Source organism: Microcaecilia unicolor, chromosome 1, assembly GCF_901765095.1.
Source record: "Microcaecilia unicolor chromosome 1, aMicUni1.1, whole genome shotgun sequence".
Classification (NCBI taxonomy): Eukaryota; Metazoa; Chordata; class Amphibia; order Gymnophiona; family Siphonopidae; genus Microcaecilia; species Microcaecilia unicolor.
Genome location: NC_044031.1, coordinates 495,030,693 through 495,053,515, shown reverse-complemented (window position 1 = coordinate 495,053,515; position 22,823 = coordinate 495,030,693). Strand labels below are relative to the sequence as shown.

Genomic DNA, 22,823 nt, shown 5'->3' with positions numbered 1-22,823 from the left:
GTCTTTCTCTGCATATTTGAGATGTATTTCTTCTCTACACTTCCTGGTCCTGGCTGCAGCTGGTCTGTCTCAATCAGTTGTTGTGGATCCCTCCTTGTCTGACTGCTCCTCCTGCCCTCAGCTACCTAACCACTACCCCTTCCCCTCCCCCCACTTCCCAGTGTTTCTCTACTGATGTCTTCCCTTCCACACCTTTTTCCTTCTCTTGTAGCAAGACATCCACCTTCTCCTCATTCTTGAACCTCTTTCACTATTGCTGTCCCTTGTTCTCGTCTCCTCTGCTTTTGCACCACTTAGTTTCCTCTCTTATAAAGAAACAAGCTCCATAAGCCTATCCAGCAAGCAAGTTGAATGGAAAAACTCCTAACCTAGGTTTTGTGGTTTTTTTTGCCTAATTTTTGCAGCTAGATTAAAGAAAAAAGTGTGTGTGGGGGGGAGGGGTTATTTATTTTAAAGCAGCAGTCAATTTTTAGGGCCCTGTTTACTAAGTCGTGCTGTACACCCGCTAGTTTTATTAGCACACGCTAGAGACACCCCTATATTCCTATGGGTGTCTCTAGCATTAGTATACACTAAAAACGCGCTCCTTAGTAAACACGGCCCTTAGGGCCCTGTTTACTAAGCAGGGTTATAGGCGCGTTAACATTTTTAACGTTCGTTAACCATGTACGTGCCTACAATATCCCTATAGGCGCTTACGTGGTTAGCGTGAGCGTTAAGTTTAGTCGCACTAAAAACAGTAATGCACCTTAGTAAACAAGGCCGTTAGTTTTTAGTGCAGAAGTAAATTCTACTTTGCTTTTACCACACAGTTCTGGTTACACTATGTACCGCATTTTAATACAGCTTAAGTTAAAATTTAAAGTACAAGTAAAAAATAATGTGCACTAAGAGTAACATGTTTTCAGCATACTCTTTTTACTTCAGCTTGTTACTTTCTGTTCAAATGCTTCCAAACAAGGACATTTAAGTTGCTATTTTAGCCTCTCAAGAAGTCATTATTATATTTATTCCATTTTGTTTCAATAGGCATTACAATTGTGTCTTAGTTTTTCTGCATATAAGACACAATCTCGCTGTTGAAGCCTTACTATGTTTTTTTCATCTTTTCTCAGCCCATCATTCCTATGTTTACACAGAATATTCGAGAAGCATACCGGACCCTCGGAGTACTAAGTAGGACATATTTATTTTGTGTTTTCTAACTTGGCAATTAAATTATACTTATTGCAAAATTTTCTGTATTATGTTAGGGAAAAAAAAGACTATAAAAATACTGTCAAAGCTTCCTTATAACCTTTTTTTTTTTTCCATGCAGTTTTCAATTAATGGTTTTTCTTTTCTTTGTCTTGTTTATATATAAAAGAGATAAAAGGCCATTTTATTCAGTATAAAAATGACTGGTCTTTACCTTATGTGGTTGCCTGGTCATATTTTACTATAACCACTATGGGACTAAAAGCACAGTTTTCTGCTACATTGATGCATAGCTCAGAGAATAAGATTGTATCTAACCTGTCCTCTAAAGTGGTGAAGTGCCTCCACCTCAGTGTAAGCGCAGGATTCATTGCTTTAGTGAGTCAGTTTACTTTATTACATCTTTCAGGTTCACTAAAATTTGTTTCTGTTCCTCTAAATTGGCACCTATAGGCGCCCCGTATAAGAGGCTTGGGAAGGCTAAGCCTCCCCAGCCCATCCGTGACCTTCCCCTTGCTGCTGCCCACCCCCCAAACGCAGGGCTGCCTGGCACTGCAGCCAAGCAGCTCTCGAAAGTTTCCTCCGATGTCCGATCCTTCCTTCCCTCAGCTGAGCTTCCGATCGACAGGCCTGAGCCCTCCTCTCTCTCCGTTCACCCCCCCCCCCCCCCGGCACGTGTTTAACTGTTTTAGTTTAGTGGCAGCGAGTGGCGACGGCAGTGATTAAAAAGAAAGCCCTGCCGGCTCGCCTCCAGTCCAGCTTCTTCCTTCCCTTCCCTCATACAGTCCCGCGTTCTGCGATTACGTATTTCCTGTTTCCGCGAGGGCGGGCTGTGTGAGGGAAGGGAAAGAAGAAGCTGGACTGGAGGCGAGCCGGCAGGGCTTTCTTTTTCATCACTGCCGTCGCCACTCGCTGCCACTAAACTAGAACAGTTAAACACGCGCCGGGGGGGGGGGGGGTGAACGGAGAGAGAGGAGGGCTCAGGCCTGTCGATCGGAAGCTCAGCTGAGGGAAGGAAGGATCGGACATCGGAGGAAACTTTCGAGAGCTGCTTGGCTGCAGTGCCATGCAGCCCTGTGTTTGAGAGGTGGGTGGCATGAATGTTGCAGGCTGCAGCTGGCCTAAGCGGCTCTTATGAGTCACCAAGCCAGGGAAGGAGGCAGCTGACTGAGCTGAGTGGATCTCTTTTGTTTAAAAATAGCTAAATGGGCTATAAGCCCCTAATGCAGTCCATTGGTTTGAGTCTTTTATTGCTAAATTGCTTTGTTGAACAGGAGACTGGTGAGGGGGACGGGGTGATGATGCTGGATGATGAAGGGAGGAGAGAGAGATGGGGAGACATAGGGGCCATGTTGGATGGTGGTTGGGGGCAAGATAATGGGGCAGTGTTGGAATGGGGCAGAGAGAGAGAAGTTTTATAAGTTAAAATAAAAACAAATATTTTGTTTCATGCAGCTCTCTTTGGTTTAAACAAAACTAAATGGGCTGTACGCCCCTAATGCAGTCCGTTGGTTTTCTTATATTTTGTTCTTGTGATGACTTATACTGTTGAAGAAATTTGCAAGGCTGTGATGTGGTCTTCAGTCTATAAACACAGAGATATCTGAGATTGGTGGTAACCCTTACCAACAGTGTTCTTTTGGATTTACTAAGCATCAAGATCGCGTTGATACTCTCTGCGTTTGTAGAAAGACCAGTTATATTGCTTGTTTTTTTCCAGTTACTGTGAAAGAAACAATAAGAAATTTGGAACATTTTGTAAAGCACGCCTTTGCCTCTCAGGGGAACTGAACACTTCGGAGGGGTCAGAAAGCCCTTCTGGTAAAGGAAACACACTCCAGAGTACATTTTTTCTCTTTTATAATAATGCTAAAGTTTATTAAACAAATGATTATAATAATAAAATTCTTTTATCCCAGTGTTACAGAAAATTGAATTCTTATTTATATAAGTTAAATTTCACCAAAAGCAAAATAAAATGTGTCTCTGGTGGCGAACTGTGTGTTTCCCTGGAAGCTATCAGGTCTGACTTCTACAAGACGAGCTTAGTTAGAATACTGAAGCCATTCACTGTATCTTGGGACTTCAGAGTTGTTCTAACCTTACGCCACTGGATTCTTGTGATCTGAAGTACCATGAAGATCTTATTTTTGGTGGCAGTAACGTTAGCATAGAGTTAGACTCTCTAACTGTACAAAGTTTTTCAACAATAGAGTGATTTTGCGCAGTCATGCAAAGCTCCTTCCTAAGATGGTGTCAGATTTGTACCTTAGTCAGTCACCCTTACAATATTTTTCCCTCAACCATGTACTCACAAAGATTAGCGTGCCTTGCACACTTTGGATTGCAGATAAGAATTTTGTTTATTTTGGTCCCAATAAACATAGGACAACCATTGCCAAGCATTCTGTATAGAGTTGGCTAACAGACTACATTTCCTTCACTTATGCCCAAGCAGACTTGATGCTTGTGGATCATGTCAAGGCTTATAACCCTGGATTCTACTGTAGTGCCTAGATTTGGGCACCTAACTATGGGTGTGATCCTAAGATGTGCGCACAACTTACTTGGCCAACAAGCCGTTAACAAGCAATAATTGACTATCAACCGATTATCAACGTTAATCAGCACCAATTAGGATTTGTGTGCGTATCTGGCTGCACTCTATTCTGTATCGCTTGGTGCCCATATCCCAATGCGCACTATTCAATAGGGGGTATGGCCGTGGGAGGGGCATGGGTGTCTCGGGATGTTCCGAAAAGTTGTGCATGTTGTTACAGAATAGTGGGTCAGCCCACCCAAATTGGGCGCCAGCATTTACACCAAGTTTCAGCAGGTATAATTCTGGCGCCCTTTATAGAAATACATTTAGTACCAATCTTTTCCAGTGCCCATTTTTGAGCACCATTTATAGAATCCAGCCCATTGTGTCTGAGCTATGACTGTCAGTAGCTCATTTGAGTTGGGCTCTATGGAGATTTGCAAAGCTGCAACATAGACTTCAGTCATTTACCTCTCAGTATTATTTGAAATCTCTGTCAGGTTTAGAATACAAGACCATTACCGTTAGGCCTGGGTTGTTGTTGTTTTTTTTGTTGTTTTTCTTTTTCTTTTTTTCCTTCATGTCCAGGCTGCTGCCTTAAAAAAAAAATACAAAGGGTTCTTGCTTATAAAACATTCTTTGATGTCAGCCAATTGCAGCGACTTGTATTTTCTTTTTTGTTGAAGGCAGGCTGTAGCAAGGGAGTCCATTCTGTTAGGACTTACTATATTGCTTGTCCTCCAAGAAGACCAAGTTATTGACCTGAAGCAACCCCTAGGAGTTGTCTTCTACTTTAAGCTTATTAGAGACTAGGAAGGCCCTACATGATAGCAACAAAGCAGGAAAGTATATGCATACATGACGCAGTTTTCTTAAAGGCTTTCAGTGAAATCTGAAGGTCTGCGCAGGTTCTGTCAGATGATGTCTCCTATGTCTGAGGACATGTATATCTGCTGTCCACTGAGAATACCTGTTATAAGTAGGTAACTTGGTTTCTCAGTTCAGCCACACGATTAGCTTTGTACTTTTCAGTTGTGTCAGCCTCTTAAATATAACTGTTTGTTTTTAAATCCTAAATATTTCACTTCATGCATCAGCATTTCTCCGAGGATAAGCAGGCTGCTTGTTCTCACTGATGGGTGACGTCCACGGCAGCACCTCCAATCGGAAACTTCACTAGCAAAGGCCTTTGCTAGTCCTCGCGCGCCCATGCGCACCGCGCATGCGCGGCCGTCTTCCCGCCCGAACCGGCTCGTGTTCGTCAGTCTTCTTTTGTCCGCGCTCGGTACGGTCGTGTTTGCGCCCCTTAAGTTGACCCTTGCGCGTCTTTTGACTTTTCGCTTAAAAAAAAAAAAAAAAAAAGGGATTTCGGAGAAGGGCCTTTCGGTCTTTTTCCCCTTCCCGTACTTCCAGTTTTTGGCCCCTTTAAGTTTTCTTTCGTTTTCGGGGTAGGCCCTTTTGAGGCCTCGGGTCGAGTTTTTTCTCCCCCTCTTTTTGGTGCCTTACCGCAATTACGAGTTTCGATTTCACCGGTGTGATTTTTCCGCCCATGTCATAGAAGTCTCCCAGCGGCTTCAAGAAGTGCACCCAATGCGCCCGGGTAATCTCGCTCACTGATAGGAACGCGTCGTGTCTGGGGGCTGGGCACCGCCCGCAGGCCTGTAGTCTTTGCGCCCTTTTACAGAAAAGGACTCAGGTAGCGAGATTGGCCCAGTGGAACGTTTTGTTCTCGGGCTCTACGTCGGCATCAGCACCAGGAGTATCGAGTACGTCGACGTCGACAGCGTCAAGACCTCCGCCCTGTATCGATTGCATCGAGGCATCGACCCTCTGCATCGTCGGGGCCGAGACATCGGAAGGCTGCGTCGGTGGTACCGGGACCTCCACTAGTGCTGATGTCGTCGGACGGTGGTGCTTCGTCTGGAGTGCAGGTGAGGGCTGTCCATTCCCCTGCTGGTGGCGGTGAGCCTTCGGGTGGGTCTCCCCCTACCCTGAGGGCTCCTGCGGTACAGCCCCCCCCCCCCCCGAGACCGACCGTCTTCGGCCTCGGCCCCGAGGAAGCGACGGCTGGATTCTACGTCGTCCTCGTCGGTACCGGGAAGCTCCGGTGACATGCTTCGTTTGAAAAAGTCAAAGAAGCATCGACACCGGTCTCCTTCCCGCGTCGGCACCGAGAGCTCCGGGTCGCCGAGGGAGTCGGAACCCAGTAGGCATCGGCACCGGGAGGACCGCTCACCCTCTGTTCAGGAGGTGTCGATTCGCTCCACCTTGGACAGCCCGGAACAGCCTCCACGCCCGGAACAGACTCTGACTTCGACACCTGCATCGGCTTCCATGTCTTTTTCCACAGCCGCCCTGCACGAGAGTCTCCGGGCCGTTCTCCCAGAGATCCTGGGAGAGCTGTTGCGCCCTTTCCCTCCGGTACCGGGGGTGCTTGCACCTCCGGTACCGTCGAGTGAGGCGCCGGCTGGCCCCTTGCCCGGGGTGAGGTCTCCGACATCGGTGCCGCTTGCGGTGCCGACTGCGGTCGCCTCCCAGGAAGGCTCCCCGACGACTTCGGCGGAGGGAGCTTCGCCGGTGCGGGCAAGGGAGTCTACCTCTCGACGCTCACACTGTGGCCTTGTTTCCACGGAGTTGAGCCGGGCACGGTTTCAGACACAGGTTCATGAACTTGTGTCTGATACCAATGGTGAGGCCTCGTGGGAGGAGGAGGAGGACATCAGATATTTCTCTGACGAGGAGTCTGATGGCCTTCCTTCTGATCCCACTCCCTCCCCTGAAAGGCAGCTTTCTCCTCCCGAGAGTCTTTCTTTTGCGGCCTTTGTCCGGGAGATGTCTACGGCCATCCCCTTCCCGGTGGTTGTGGAGGACGAGCCTAGGGCTGAAATGTTTGAGCTCCTGGACTATCCTTCTCCACCTAAGGAAGCGTCCACAGTACCCATGCATCATGTCCTCAAAAAGACATTGCTGGCAAACTGGACCAAGCCTCTAAGTAATCCCCACATTCCCAAGAAGATCGAGTCCCAGTACCGGATCCTTGGGGACCCAGAGCTGATGCGCACTCAGTTGCCTCACGACTCTGGAGTTGTGGATTTGGCCCTAAAGAAGGCTAAGAGTTCTAGGGAGCATGCTTCGGCGCCCCCGGGCAAGGACTCTAGAACCTTAGACTCCTTTGGGAGGAAGGCCTACCATTCTTCTATGCTCGTGGCCAAAATCCAGTCTTACCAGCTCTACACGAGCATACACATGCGGAATAATGTGCGGCAGTTGGCGGGCTTGGTGGACAAGCTCCCTCCTGAGCAAGCCAAGCCATTTCAGGAGGTGGTCAGGCAGCTGAAGGCGTGCAGAATATTCCTGGCCAGAGGGGTGTATGACACCTTTGATGTTGCGTCCAGGGCCGCTGCTCAAGGTGTGGTGATGCGCAGACTCTCATGGCTGCGTGCCTTCGACCTGGAGAATAGGATCCAGCAGCGGATTGCGGACTCGCCTTGTCGTGCGGACAATATTTTTGGAGAGAAGGTCGAACAGGTGGTAGAGCAGCTCCACCAGCGGGATACCGCTTTCGACAAGTTCTCCCGCCGGCAGCCTTCAGCTTCTACCTCCACAGGTAGACGTTTTTATGGGGGAAGGAAGACTGTTCCCTACTCTTCTGGTAAGCGTAGGTACAATCCTCCTTCTCGACAGCCTGCGGCCCAGGCTAAGCCCCAACGCGCGCGCTCTCGTCAGCAGTGTGCGCCTCAGCAAGGCCCCTCGGCTCCCCAGCAAAAGCAAGGAACGAGCTTTTGACTGGCTCCAGCAGAGCATAGCCGACATCAATGTGTCAGTGCCGGGCGATCTGCCGGTCGGGGGGAGGTTGAAAGTTTTTCACCAAAGGTGGCCTCTCATAACCTCCGACCAGTGGGTTCTCCAAATAGTCCGGCAAGGATACACCCTCAATTTGGTTTCCAAACCTCCAAATTGCCCACCGGGAGCTCAATCCTACAGCTTCCAGCACAAGCAGGTACTTGCAGAGGAACTCTCCGCCCTTCTCAGCGCCAATGCGGTCGAGCCTGTGCCATCTGGGCAAGAAGGACTGGGATTCTATTCCAGGTACTTTCTTGTGGAAAAGAAAACAGGGGGGATGCGTCCCATCCTAGACCTAAGGGCCCTGAACAAATATCTGGTCAAAGAAAAGTTCAGGATGCTTTCCCTGGGCACCCTTCTTCCCATGATTCAGGAAAACGACTGGCTATGCTCTCTGGACTTGAAGGACGCCTACACGCACATCCCGATACTGCCAGCTCACAGACAGTATCTGTGGTTTCAGCTGGGCACACGTCACTTCCAGTACTGTGTGCTACCCTTTGGGCTCGCCTCTGCGCCCAGAGTGTTCACGAAGTGCTTGGCTGTAGTAGCAGCGGCGCTTCGCAGGCTGGGAGTGCACGTGTTCCCCTATCTCGACGATTGGCTGGTAAAGAACACATCCGAGGCAGGAGCTCTATAGTCCATGCAGATGACTATTCGCCTCCTGGAGCTACTGGGGTTTGTGATAAATTATCAAAAGTCCCATCTTCTCCCAGTACAGAGACTCGAATTCATAGGAGCTCTGCTGGATTCTCGGACGGCTCGTGCCTATCTCCCAGAGGCGAGAGCCAACAACTTGTTGTCCCTCGTCTCGCGTGTGCGAGCATCCCAGCAGCTCACAGCTCGGCAGATGTTGAGATTGCTGGGCCACATGGCCTCCACAGTTCATGTGACTCCCATGGCCCGCCTCCACATGCGATCTGCTCAATGGACCCTAGCTTCCCAGTGGTTTTAGGCTGCTGGGGATCTAGAAGACGTGATCCACCTGTCCACGAGTTTTCTCAAATCCCTGTATTGGTGGATGATTTGGTCCAATTTGACTCTGGGACGTCCTTTCCAAATTCCTCAGCCACAAAAAGTGCTGACTACGGATGCGTCTCTCCTGGGGTGGGGAGCTCATGTCGATGGGCTTCACACCCAGGGAAGCTGGTCCCTCCAGGAGCGCGATCTGCAGATCAATCTCCTGGAGTTACGAGTGGTCTGGAACGCTCTGAAGGCTTTCAGAGATCGGCTGTCCCACCAAATTATCCAAATTCAGACAGACAACCAGGTTGCCATGTATTACATCAACAAGCAGGGGGGCACCGGATCTCGCCCCCTGTGTCAGGAAGCCGTCAGCATGTGGCTCTGTGCTCGCCGTCACGGCATGGTGCTCCAAGCCACATACCTGGCAGGTGTAAACAACAGTCTGGCCGACAGGTTGAGCAGGATTATGCAACCTCACGAGTGGTCACTCAACTCCCGAGTAGTGCGACAGATCTTCCAGGTGTGGGGCACCCCCTTGGTAGATCTCTTTGCATCTCGAGCCAACCACAAGGTCCCTCAGTTCTGTTCCAGACTTCAGGCCAACGGCAGACTGGCACCGGATGCCTTCCTCCTGGACTGGGGGGAGGGTCTCCTGTATGCTTAACCTCCCATACCTCTGGTCGGGAAGACTTTGTTGAAACTCAAGCAAGACCGAGGCACCATGATTCTGATTGCTCCTTTTTGGCCGCGTCAGATCTGGTTCCCTCTTCTTCTGGAGTTATCCTCCGAAGAACCGTGGAGATTGGAGTGTTTTCCGACCCTCATCACAAAGGACGAAGGGGCGCTTCTGCATCCCAACCTCCGGTCTCTGGCTCTCACGGCCTGGATGTTGAGAGCGTAGACTTTGCCTCTTTGGGTCTGTCAGAGGGTGTCTCCCGCATCTTGCTTGCTTGCTTCCAGGAAAGATTCCACTAAGAGGAGTTACTTCTTTCTATGGAGGAGGTTTGCCGTCTGGTGTGACAGCAAGGCCCTAGATCCTCGCTCTTGTCCTACACAGACCCTGCTTGAATACCTTCTGCACTTGTCTGAGTCTGGTCTCAAGACCAACTCTGTAAGGGTTCACCTTAGTGCAATCAGTGCATACCATTACCGTGTGGAAGGTAAGCCGATCTCAGGACAGCCTTTAGTTGTTCGCTTCGTGAGAGGTTTGCTTTTGTCAAAGCCCCCCATCAAACCTCCTACAGTGTCATGGGATCTCAATGTCGTTCTCACCCAGCTGATGAAACCTCCTTTTGAGCCACTGAACTCCTGCCATCTGAAGTACTTGACCTAGAAGGTCATTTTCTTGGTGGCAGTTACTTCAGCTCATAGAGTTAGTGAGCTTCAGGCCCTGGTAGCCCAGGCCCCTTACACCAAATTTCATCATAACAGAGTAGTCCTCCGCACTCAGCCTAAGTTTTTGCCAAAGGTTGTGTCGGAGTTCCATCTGGACCAGTCAATTGTCTTGCCAACATTCTTTCCCCGTCCTCATTCCTGCCCTGCTGAACGTCAGCTGCACACATTGGACTGCAAAAGAGCATTGGCCTTCTATCTGGAGCGGACACAGCCCAACAGACAGTCCGCCCAATTGTTTGTTTCTTTTGATCCCAACAGGAGGGGAGTGGCTGTGGGAAAACGCACCATATCCAATTGGCTAGCAGATTGCATTTCCTTCACTTACGCCCAGGCTGGGCTGGCTCTTGAGGGTCATGTCACGGCTCATAATGTTAGAGCCATGGCAACGTCGGTAGCCCACTTGAAGTCAGCCACTATTGAAGAGATTTGCAAAGCTGCGACGTGGTCATCTGTCCACACATTCACATCTCATTACTGCCTGCAGCAGGATACCCGACGCGACAGTCGGTTCGGGCAGTCAGTGCTTCAGAATCTGTTCGGGGTTTAGAATCCAACTCCACCCCCCTAGGCCCATGTTTTTTCTGTTCCAGGCTACACTCTCAGTTAGTTGGATAAATTGTTAGGTCAATCTCAGTTATGTCCTTGCCGTTGCGAGGCCCAATTGACCATGTTTGTTGTTTTGAGTGAGCCTGGGGGCTAGGGATACCCCATCAGTGAGAACAAGCAGCCTGTTTGTCCTCGGAGAAAGCGAATGCTACATACCTGTAGAAGGTATTCTCCGAGGACAGCAGGCTGATTGTTCTCACAAACCCGCCCGCCTCCCCTTTGGAGTTGTGTCTTCCCTTGTCTTTGTCTTGCTACATATGGGACTGACGAACACGAGCCGGTTCGGGCGGGAAGACGGCCGCACATGCACGGTGTGCATGGGCGTGCGAGGACTAGCAAAGGCCTTTGCTAGTGAAGTTTCCGATTGGAGGGGCTGCCGTGGACGTCACCCATCAGTGAGAACAATCAGCCTGCTGTCCTCGGAGAATACCTTCTACAGGTATGTAGCATTCGCTTTTAAGAAACCAGGGAGATACAGGGTGAGATGATGATTGAAATACTGCAAAGAAGTCTGTAGTGCATTTCTTTGAGGGGTGGAGTTGTTCCTCTATATTAAATTAGGCATACGAAGTGGGAACAGGTTCCAGTTTGCTCAGAATCCTTATTTTCTATTGCAGACGTTATAGCTCACCTTTTCCCTTCATCAAAGTGGTTCTCCAGTTTACCTCCCCCTCAAATTTTAGATTTTTTTTCATGCTCTCACAATGATTAAGCATTTCTGAACAAATGAAGCATTCCTGTCATATCATCTTAAAGGGTTTTTTAAAATCCCTGTAGAATAGACACCAGCTATTTGTCAGTACCCCAGAAGGAGTCTGTTCATTTCCCTTGTCTTCACTTCTCTATAATAATTTTATCAAGAAATAGGCATTTTTTCCTCTTTCTTGGACATATGTTAGTTGATAGGTATGTAAATATCTGGTAGTGGATATTCTACTCAGTACTGTGTGGAAATTTAAAGGCCCTGTTTACTAAGACGCGCTAGCGTTTTTAGCGCATTCCTAAAATTAGTGCATGCTAAACGCTAGAGACACCCGTATATTCTTATCGGTGTCTTTAGTGTTTAGCAAACGCTAGTGCGCCCTTAGCTCTGCTTGGTAAGCAGAGCCCCGAATGTGTTCTAAATCTGGGCAACACATGAGCTTTGCTAAACTCTCCTTCCAGCATTGGTTTCTGTTGTAAAATGTTAGCCCTACATCTGAATCTCAGTAAATGTTTGTGCTTTTATTTTACTTTCACACAGGGGTGTTTAGATGGCTATATGAAAAGTGTCGATTGCCATTAGTTCCTACATATGGAGGGTTTCCAGTCAAATTTCGCACATACTTGGGAGACCCTATACCATATGTTCCAGGTATAACAGCCGCAGAGCTAGCTGAAAAGGTAAATCCATGTCCCCCCCCCCCCCCCCCCCCCCCCCCACTGTCTTATCCTGAAATGTAGTATTTTCACTTTTTTGTAGTGTCTTTTTATTGTTTCCATCAGCCACTTGTCTTGTGTAAATCACTGCTTGTCCAATACAAGTGTACTGCAGCTGTGTGTTAAATTATGAAATGCCAGAAAAAAATATCTACTGGAAACGGATACTGGAAACATCTTATAGGGCAGAATCATACATTTTGCCCTATGCAGTAAATAACATGAAGGGCTACTGTTTTTGTTTTGTCAAAGCAAGGTTATGGAAATTATAAACTCAGTTCCATTGCTCATTAGTTTCTGATCTGATCCTATGGATTATTTTCTCTAGTTTGGCTAGTGAGAGCTGTATCATCGATCAATTTTGATTTATTGCTTTTCACCCTAAAACTTAACAGCTTTACAACTTTTTGTGGGCTGTTGGACTTCCTTAGTAGGTATTTATTTATTTATTTATTTATTTATTGGAATTTATTAACCGGCTTTTATGAAGAGATTCACCCGAGGCGATGTACAGTTTAACATAAAACTTACCATTTTGTTAACAGCATAACAATAGTAAAATAACCAAGAATAAGCATAAGTACAATAAATGAGGTAAACTTGAAATCAGTTAATTGAAACCTAATAATAGAACTAACGTGAAACAGTATCAAAAATATACACATGCAACAGCACTGGAATTCAAATAGCAGCGGTATAATACAATATTAGCATAATACTAATGGTACACCTAATAAGCATACATTAGAACATTCAACTAACATAGATATGATGCTAAAGATTTTCTACAATACGGCTTACAATATAGCTGAGGGACCAAGAGCAGATATACGATAGGAACAAGATGCTTGGTACAGAGTCAGTTGGGATAAATTGATGGTTAGCTAAACTCAATTCTTTGTATAGTTAAGCAAATCCTTTGTGTAGTTAAGCAAGAGATAAGGAACTGATCTGTTACATTGTGTGTAGCAAGCTAGTCCAGGCACAGAATGCGTGTATAGTCTGTCATCCTATGTATTAAAGGCATGGGAGAAGAGTCAGGCTTTCACCTGCTTCCTGAAGTAGAGGTAGTCTCGAGTTATACGTAGCCCCTCTGGGAGTAAATTTCAGAGCATAGGGACTACTGTGAAGGCTCACTGGCGGGTATCTCATCATACAATTTCTTTTGATGAGAGTACAGATAGTGATGATCCTTAAGAGGACCTTAGAGGTCTTAAAGGTGTGTAAAGAGCTAACTTATTCTTTTAAATACTCTGGCCCATTTTGTCTGAGGACCTTGAAAATCAAACATAGAGTTTTAAATTTAGCCTCTAAGGTATTGGTAGCAAGTGTACCTTTTGCAGGAAGGGTGTGATGTGGTCATGCCACTTGCAGCCTTCTATCAGTCGTGCTGCAGCAACTGACATCCAGTATTCAGTAGCCACCGTTTTCCATTCTTTTATACTATGTGTACTGGCATCTCCTTCAGGACTTTAAGATGTGTTAGAAGATAACGATTCTGTGTTGTGACAGTACATGTCATGCTGCTTGCCACTGGGACATTTTGTGACATTGTTGAAGCTTGTACTTCAGAATATGGTTGAGCGGTTCTAGCAGACTGCAGTTCTCTTCAAAAGGTGAATTCATATGGCAGAGAGAAAAATTAAGACTGACCTTTCATTAGTGAGTTGATAGGCTTGACTAAAGCATGCATCCAAGCAGTTCATCTGCTGCCACAGAGCTCCAGTTAGCTTGGAGCAGCAAAGGATCTTGTGAGAAAAGGAGAAGAAGGACTTGAATGTTTGGCAGAGGTGTAACAAAGTAATTGGCTACTTGTGTTGGTTTTCCCAACAATCAGGGATGTAGGTGAACAGCTTCTGAGTTCTTTATGGCAGCATAGAAATTTGTACAGCTGTTCAGTCATTTTAATTCTGTGCTTCATTTTCTGACAACAGCTACCATCTCTAATTTGCAGTTCTATTATAGCCATGAATTTGCCATTTATGCTAATATCAGAATATTTTAACAAATACCATTTTTCCTTTCTGCTTTTAGTTTTCACAAAAGAAGGGCTTAACATTTTAGCAGGGATAGCTGGTATAGATCAGTGAGAGAACCTGTACCTGAATGGTTTACCAGGCCAAAGAAGTTTTCCTTAGTGTCCATACCAGACCAGTCAAGGACCTGTAGGTTATACCTGTCGATCAGCAGATGGAGAAAAAGTAATTCTGAGTGATTTGCCCTATACAGGCACTGTGCAGCCTCAGAGTGCTCAGTATTTCTCTGTCTCCAGCAGGTGGTTAACAGCAGACTGTGCAGCTCCTGCCCAGGTCTGAGGACCTGATATCAGTTGAGCAGGGGTTCTGAATTATTTGTTAGCTCTAATTTAAGAAGAATTGTAGACAGAGCTAGGAGGCTTCACAGAGGAGTCTGAGATCCGTCCCCACCCCTTCCTTCTTATGACCCAACAGCCTGCTTGGTAAACTTGTAAAGCAGAACTCTGCAGCTGCTGGATTCTGCTCTGTAGTTAAACCTGGTCAACTATGGCCTTTTTTGCAGTCTACTAATTTTGCAAGCCTACTAATAAGTGGGAAAAGGTGGGATACAAATGTAACAAATAAATAAATCTCACTATCGGGATGCCCTATCTTCCCTTTCTTCCCTGTTTTAATGATATCCTCAGTGCATTTTTTCTAGCAAAAAAAGTGCCAGGACTCAAATGCCAGTCCACCCTTCAAGAGTGGGGTGATCACTGAACGATCCACCCCACAATAGCCAGGCCCCATGCAACCAGTCACAGAATCTATGACAAGGCACAATTGGTGTGTAGAGCCTAAACCCTTTCATTAAAATTTGGGGACCATGGGTCAGTTTTAGCAAACAATAGAAAAGGTGCTGGTACTCAGTACCCCCAAGTACCCCCTCAAAAAGCCCTGGAATTCTTCAAAGATGCCTTGTTCTGAACCATGTGCTTCTGAGCAAATGTCAGCCTTCCCCCAGTTTCTAGTTTAAAAGCTGCTCCATCTCCTTTTTAAATGTTGATACCAGCAGCCTGGTTCCTCCCTGGTTAAGGTGGAGTCTGTCCTTCTGCAGTAGGTTTCCCTTTCCCCAGAATGTTGCCCAGTTCCTAAGAATTCTAAAATCCTCCTCCCTGCACCATTGTCTCATCCACGCATTGAGACTCTGAAGCACTGCCTCTCTCTTGGGGCCTGTGCATTGAACAGGGAGCACTTCCAAAAATGCTACCCTGGAGATTCTAGATTTCAGCTTTCTATCTAAGAGCTTAAATTTGACTTCCAAAAACTCCCTCATACGTTTTCCTATGTCGTTAGTACCCACATGTACCAAGACAATTGGCTCCTCCCCAATACTGTCTAAAATATTATCAAGATGATGTGTGAAGTCTGCCACCTTGGCACTAGGCAGGCAAGTGACCAGTCAATCCTCACATCTACTAGCCACTCAGCTATCTACATACGTAATGATTTGATTCTCCAACTACAATAGCTGTCCTAACCCTTCCCTCCTGGGCAGAAGCCCCTGGAGACACATCCTTGGTGCGAGAGGATATTGCATCTCCTGGGTGAAAGGTCCTGACTACAGGTTCACTTTTTGTCTCTTCAATGTGATGATCTCATTTCAGGTCACCTTTTTCCTCCATGGCAGCACAGAGGTTGCCAGACTGGATATAGGCCTTCTCTATATACCTCTCTTTATGCCTCAGCGCCTCGAAATCTGTTACTCTAGCCTCCAGGGATCGGACTTGTTCCCTGACTGCTAGAAGCTCTTTGCACTGAGTATACATATATGACTGCTCACCAGCTGGGTGAAAATCAAACATGTGACACTCAGTGTAAAAGATTGGATAGCCCTCATCTTGCTGCTAGACTGCTGCCTGCATCTTATTCATTTATTTATTTAGATTTTGCTCACACCTTTTTCAGTAGTAGCTCAAGGTGAGTTTACATTCAAGTACACTGGACATTTCTCTGTCCCAGTAGAGCTCACAATCTAAGTTTGTACCTGAGGCAATGGATGGTTAAGTGACCACAAGGAGCAGGAGTGGGATTTGAACCGGCCACCTCTGAATTGCAAGACCGGTTCTCTAACCGCTAGGCCACTCCTCCACATTTATTATTGATAATTTCTTAATTAAGTTGCTAATGGACTAGGAGTTTTTAAACTGAAGTTCTTTACAGTTGTTAGTTATATGCTAGGCTACGCTAGTATTTAGGTGTTTTTTTAATAATAATAATAATGATGATGATTATTATTTGTATTGTTATTAATAGATGCCCCTCTATGGGTCCCTTTAATGCTAGCCTATGAAACTGTAATAGAGACTTTAAATGCTAAAAAGAAACTATTCCTTAAACTGCCTTTGCTAAATAAGCAGAATAACTCAAAATAAAGACATTGAGTTTACCTAAGTCTACCTTTCCCCAAGTTTAAAGCAATTTCCCAGCAAATATCTCACCAGTGAAGTTCTCTCCCTTTCTGGAAGTCCTCTCACAGTACCTCTTCTGGACAGAGAACAATTGAACTTTTTTAAAGCTTAGGTGAATCCTACAGTGAGTAACAAAAAATTTAGCAAAGACCATGTTGCCACCTTGCAAATTCCTTAGGGCAATATTAATCCGTCTTCTGCTTACGAGGCAGAAATTCCTCTTGTGAAATGGGCACAAACTCCCAAAGGGAGCTGTTTGCCTTTTAAAATGTATGCTGAAGAGAGAGCCTCTTTAAGCCAGCATGTGATAGTGGTCTTAAATGCTGCTTCATCCTCTTTAGGGCCACCATAAAATATCAAGAGTCTATCAGATCTACAGAACTCATTTGTCACTTTAAGTTAATGCATTAGAATCCATTGAACATCCCACAAACGTAAGATCTTATATTCTTGACCGCAGTCTTCCCTAGAAAAAGACAGAACTCAAGAACTTAATTTAAAAGGAATAATGAAATAACCTCTAAAGGAATGAAGGCACTATTCTGACAGATACCCCTGCCTCCGTAAAACAGAGAAAAGGATCCCTGCAGGACCCATGGGCAGAGGAAATTGCTAAAAGAACTGAAAAAGAAATCTTGGTGAACCTGGAAGATGTACTGAGCCAAATCGACAAATTAAAGAGTAGTAAATCACCTGGACCAGATGGCATACAACCCAGGGTGCTCAAAGAACTCAGCATGGAATTGCTGATCTACTGTTAGGTTACTATCATTAAAATTGTCCATAGTATCTGAAGATTGGAGGGTGACCAATGTGATGCCGATTTTTTTTTTTTAAGGGTTCTAGGGGTGATCTGGGAAATCACAGACTGGCAAGCTTGACATCAGTGCCGGGCAAAATAGTGGAAACTATTATAAAGAATAAATTATGGAACACACAGACAGACATGATTTAATTGGACAGAGACAGCATGGGTATTATGATTCTGCCAGCTTGGCAGGGAGAGAGGGGAGACGTCTCTTCTGATTGGCTGCCAGGGTTTGTGCTGACGTCTGTGAGTCTACTTAAGCCTGCGTGTTACTCCCTGCCTTGCTTTGGCGTTACTCACACTCTTGTGGTGACTTGAAAGCCGCAGTTCTTGGTCAGAATGTGCTCTGTGCTCAGACTTTGATCTGAGTTCCCTGTTCAGGGATTTCTTTCCTTTCCCTTGTTTGTGTTAGCTGGGGGCAGTGTGTTTAATTAGTTCTCTTGCCTCCAGCTGACCTTCCCTTCGCTGGCTGCAGCTCTCTGTGGGAAGCCAGCTGCTTGTTCCTCAGTGGGGGCTGGGCTTTGTTCAGCTTTCGTCTCAGCTAGGCTGCTTGTCTGAGAGCGTCCTCTCTGGTTGTTTCTTTACTCTAAGGATTTCTCTTCCCAGTGTCCCAGCCTGCTGGCTCAGTGAGTTTAACCCTTTGTGTACTGTGTGTTTTGTGTCCCTGCCTCTGACAGTGTGTTTGTTCTCTCTGTTTGTTGATTTAGGGATCTCTCTCTCTCTGGAGTGCCTGCTGGCTCTACAAGCTTAACCCTTTGTGTTCTGGTTGCCTCGGTCTGCTGTGGGTTTGAGGCAAAGGTTTTCTGCCTTCCTTTTGTGTCTGGTTCCTCTGGCTTCTGCCTGGGGCTTCCTAACCCTTTTTGGGGGTTGCTGTGTTAGTTCCCCTGCCCTGCGCTAGTCCCCTGGGTGGGCGTGGCCCGCTCTTGTTCTTTTGTTTCTCCCTCTGCCTACCGCTGGTGTTCAGTTCGTGTCTGACATTTTGGGGTCCCGGGGGCCCTCTGGGTTCTTTCACCCCCCCCCCCCCCGTGTGTGTCTGGGTTCCTGTTTGGCCGTGAGGCCCGCACGAGTGGCTCTGTGTGCGTGGGTTCCGGTTCGGCTGCGAGGCCCGCCTGTTTGCCTATTTCCCTTCTTCCTGAGGGACTGCGGGGAGGGGTAGCTTAGGGGTATTGTGTATCTGGGGTGTGTGGTGGTGGGTCGGTCTCCCCTTGGCCTGGGTCGGCACCCCGCTGGCCTCAGCCAGGGCCCAAGGGCTCACGACCAACCCAACGGATTACAATGGGTTTAGCCAAGGGAAGTCTTGCCTTTCTTTAAAGGCGTGAATAAACATATGGATAAAGATGAGCTAGTTGATGTAGTGTATCTAGATTTTCAGAAAGCTTTTGACAAAGTTCCTCATAAAAGACTCATGAGAAAATTAAAGAGTCATGGGATAGGAGGCAGTGTTCTAGTGTGGATTAGGAATTGGTTATTGGACAGAAAAAAGAGGGTAGGGTTAAATGGTCATTTCTCTCAATGGAGGAGGGTGAACAGTGGAGTGCCGCAGGAATCAGTACTGGGACCGGTGCTATTTAACATATTTATAAATGATATGGAAATCGGAACGACGAGTGAGGTGATTAAATTTGCAGATGGCAAAAAACTATTCAAGGTTGTCAAAATACGTGCGGACTGTGAAATATTGCAGGAAGGCCTTAGGAAATTGGAAGACTGGGCATCTAAATGGCAGATGAAATTTAATATGGCAAATGCAAGGTGATGAACATTGGAAAGAATAATCTGAAGCATAGTTACCTGATGCTAGAGTCCACCTTGAGGGTCAGCACTCAAGAATAATATCTAGGTGTCATCATATAATATGTTGAAATCTTCTGCTCAATGTGCAGCGGCAGCTAAAAAAAGCAAACAGGATTCTAGGAATTATTAGAAAATATTATAATGCCCTTGTATCGCTCCATGTTTTGACCTCACCTTGAGTACTGCATTCAGTTCTGGTCGCCGTATCTCAAAGAAGAGTGACCAAAATGATGGGGATGGAACTCCTCTCATATGAGGAAAGACTAAAGAGGTTAGGGCTCTTCAGCTTGGAAAAGAGATGGATGAGGGGAGATATGATTGAGGTCTACAAAATCCTGAGTGGTGTAGAACAAGTAACAGTAAATCGACTTTTAACTCATTCCAAAAGTAGAAAGACTATGGGACACTCAAGGAAGATACATGGAAATACTTTTAAAACAAATTGGAGGAAATATTTTTTCACTCAACGAATAGTTAAGCTCTGGAATTGTTTGCTGGAGGATGTAGTAACAGCGGTTAGCATATCTGGGTTTAAAAAAAGGTTTGGATGAGTTCCTGGAGCAAAAGTCAGAGCACAGGTACAAATCAAAGTAGGATATACACAAAAAGCAGCAAATATGAGTTATCTTGTTGGGCAGACTGGATGGACCGTGCAGGTCTTTTTCTGACGTCTTCTACTATGTAAAGTCCATAGTCTGCTGTTCAGACAGAAATTGGGAAGCAAATGCTTGCCCTGGGATTGTTAGCATGGAATGTTGCCACGATTTGGGTTTCTGCCATGTACTTGTGACCTGGCTTGGCCACTGTTGGAAACAGGATTCTGGGCTAGATGGACCATTGGTCTGATCCAGTATGGCTACTCTTATGTTCTAAGAAAGAAATACTAGACAACTTTATCTGTCTTAACCATTGGACCAGATGAGGCTCTGGCCCAGGGTTCCAAAATACCTATCCTTTTAACCTTACCCAGTCTAAAGATTGTCTTTTCTTCACCCTCCCTTCCCTTTCCATGGGCCCAGTACTGCTCCCTCACTTCTCTCACTCTCCCATGGTCCTGTAAATTTTATGTTGGTTGCCAGCAGCAGCATGACAGGCTGCCACAGCCAGCCCCTGGGTCTTTCCTCTGCTGTGTCCTGCCTCCTCTGATGCAATTTCGTTTGGGTAGGACACGATGGGGGGGGGGGGGGGGGAGACCCAGGGGCTGGCCAAAGGCAACCTGTCATTCTGCTGCCGCCACTGGCAATTGGTATAAACTTTACAGGGCTGCAGGGGCGTGAGAAAGGTGGGGGAGCAGTGCCGGTCTCAGGGGGAGGGGAGGCTGAGGAGGGGGAAAGAGAGACGGGGCGGGGGGAAGATGCCGAAACTAGAGGGGAGGAGGCGCTGACCGAGCAAGTTGGCTCAGAGAGCCGTTATCCCCTGAGCTGGCCATGAGTGTGTCCTGTTCACCATTGCTTAGTCACTCTTAGAGAGCTGCATGGGAAAAGGGCTAGCAGAAATTCTGCGTGGATCCTATTCAGTTCCACGGGGATGGACCCAGGTCCTGGGGAGGTTTCTGCAGAAGTGCAGGCAAGCCTTCCACTCCCCCCCGCCAAGACTCGGGGTGCCCTCCCCGAACGTATCTCAATGCACCCTGGTGGTCTAGTGGCCTCTCTGAGCAGGAAAGATCCTCAGCCTTTCCTGCCCGCTGCCGTTGGTTCATCAAAATGGCTGCTGAGATTTCAAGCAGCGGCCTCGCGAGACTTCAGCGGAAGTCTTGCAAGGCCACCGCTTGAAGTCTCTGCAGCCATTTTAAAGAAGCAGCGGCAGTGAATGGATCAGCAGCAGTGGGCAGGAAAGAGTTGGGGATCTTTCCTGCCCTGAAGAGGCCACTAGACCACCAGAGTGCATTAGGTACGTTCAGGGAGGGCACCCTGACTCAGTGCTGGAGGGGAGGTGAGGTGGATGGATGGATAGGAGGGGGCTATAAAAAGGGTGGATGAATTATGAGTGCAGGGAGGGAGAGGAGCTAGAAAAAAGGTTGGTAAGGATGTACATAGATGGGGGGGATGATAAAAGGGGATGGAGAGGGGTACATGCTGCTTATGAATGAGAGGGAAAGGAAAGGGGGACATGCCGCTCATGGATGTTTGCTTTTTTGAAAATGTACACATCTTTTAAATTTTGTATTTAGCAGAGTACGAAGAAAATGCATTTATGTTACTTTTACCAGTGATTTCACTGCTATAGAATCTGGCTGTCTTGGGAATGGGCGGTCAAGTGACTGTGCAGTGGGGAATGAGTGGGCTGGGGTAGAGATGGAGAGGTTACTTGCAGTGGGGATGGACGGGAACGGGTTAGATTTCTGTCCCTATGCAACTGTCTACTCTGAGGTTGCATGGTGCCTCACTACTTTGTTTTTTCTGTCTCCATCCACTGGTCCATGGGCATAACCCACAGGTCCTGGACTACTCAGGTAGGACTAAAGAAAAGAAAATTATCAGGTAGGACCCAATTTCTCCATAAATGACCAACATACTTTTTATTATTATTTCCTTACCAGGGTCTATTTATCTAAGTCAACTAAGTAACTCTGATCTGATAGTAAAACCTTGTAATCTTTGCAGCTCACATTTGGCAAATTTCTCCATCAACGTTCACAAGAATCCACCTGAATCTGCAGCAAAATTAGCAGAGCTCAGAGCAAACTCCAGAATATAGGAGCCAGCATTCATAGTGCACTGGTTCCCCTGACATGCCAGGACACCAACCAGGCACCCTAGGGGGCACTGCAGTGGACTTCAGAAAAAGCTCCCAGGTGCATAGCTCCCTTACTTTGTTTGTTGAGCCCCCCCCCCCCCAACCCACTCCCCACAACTGTACACCACTACCATAGCCCTTGGGGATGAATGGGGGCACCTAGATGTGGGTACAGGGGGTTTTGGAGGGCTCACATTTACCACCACAAGTTTAACAGGAAGGGGGAGATGGGCCTGGGCCCACCTGCCTGAAGTGCACTGCAGTACCCACTAAAACTGCTCCAGGGACCTGCATACTTCTGTCATGGAGCTGGGTATGATATTTGAGGCTGGCGTAGAGGCTGGAAAAAATATTTTAACATTTCTTTTTAGGGTGGGAGGGGGTTAGTGATCACTGGGGGGGAGTAGGGGGAGGTCATCCCCAATTCCCTCCGGTGATCATCTGGTCATTTAGGGCACATTTTTGTGGCTGGGTCATAAAAAAAAAAAAGGACCAAGTATAGTTGGCCAAGTGTTCGTCAGGGACGCCCTTCTTTTTTCCATTATCGACCAAGGATGCCCATTTGTTAAGCATGCCCCAGTCCCTTCTTCGCTATGCTTCCGACATGCCCCCGAAAACTTTGGTCGTTCTTGCGACGGAAAGCAGTTATTTTTTCCATTATCGGCCGAGGACACCCATGTGTTAAGCACGAGCACGCCCCAGTCCCGCCTTCGCTATTCTTCCGACACACCCCCGGGAACTTTGGTCATCCTCACGACGGAAAGCAGTTGAGGGCGCCCAAAATTGGCTTTCGATTATGCCGAAAAGGGCAATCCTGGGAGAAGGACGCCCATCTCCTGATTTGTGTCGAAAGATGGGTGCCCTTCTCTTTCGAAAATGAGCCCAATAGTGTATATGCAGCTGTTTAGCATTGAAAGCCACTGCCCTACAACTGAAGCACTATGAAAATGGGGGGGGGGGGGGGGGGGGGGACTTGTCTTAAAAAATGGATACTATATCCAATATCTTAGTATTGAAGGAGTGAAAGGTAATTCAGCTCCATGTGCCTTTATGGGCTTTTTTGTTTCTTAAAGTTACTAAGTACTGGATTT

At 46.9% G+C, this 22,823-nt stretch overlaps 1 protein-coding gene across 2 annotated transcripts in view; it reads left to right on the top strand.

Moving 5' to 3' along the window:
* TMEM68 (transmembrane protein 68) overlaps positions 1 to 22,823 on the top strand; it is a 97,642-nt gene that overhangs the window by 63,761 nt on the left and 11,058 nt on the right. For both annotated transcript variants that reach the window (XM_030214506.1, XM_030214498.1), the window contains 2 exons: positions 1,116 to 1,176; positions 11,793 to 11,932. In XM_030214506.1, the coding sequence (XP_030070366.1) occupies positions 1,116 to 1,176; positions 11,793 to 11,932 (201 nt within the window). The remainder of the gene's footprint in view (positions 1 to 1,115; positions 1,177 to 11,792; positions 11,933 to 22,823) is intronic.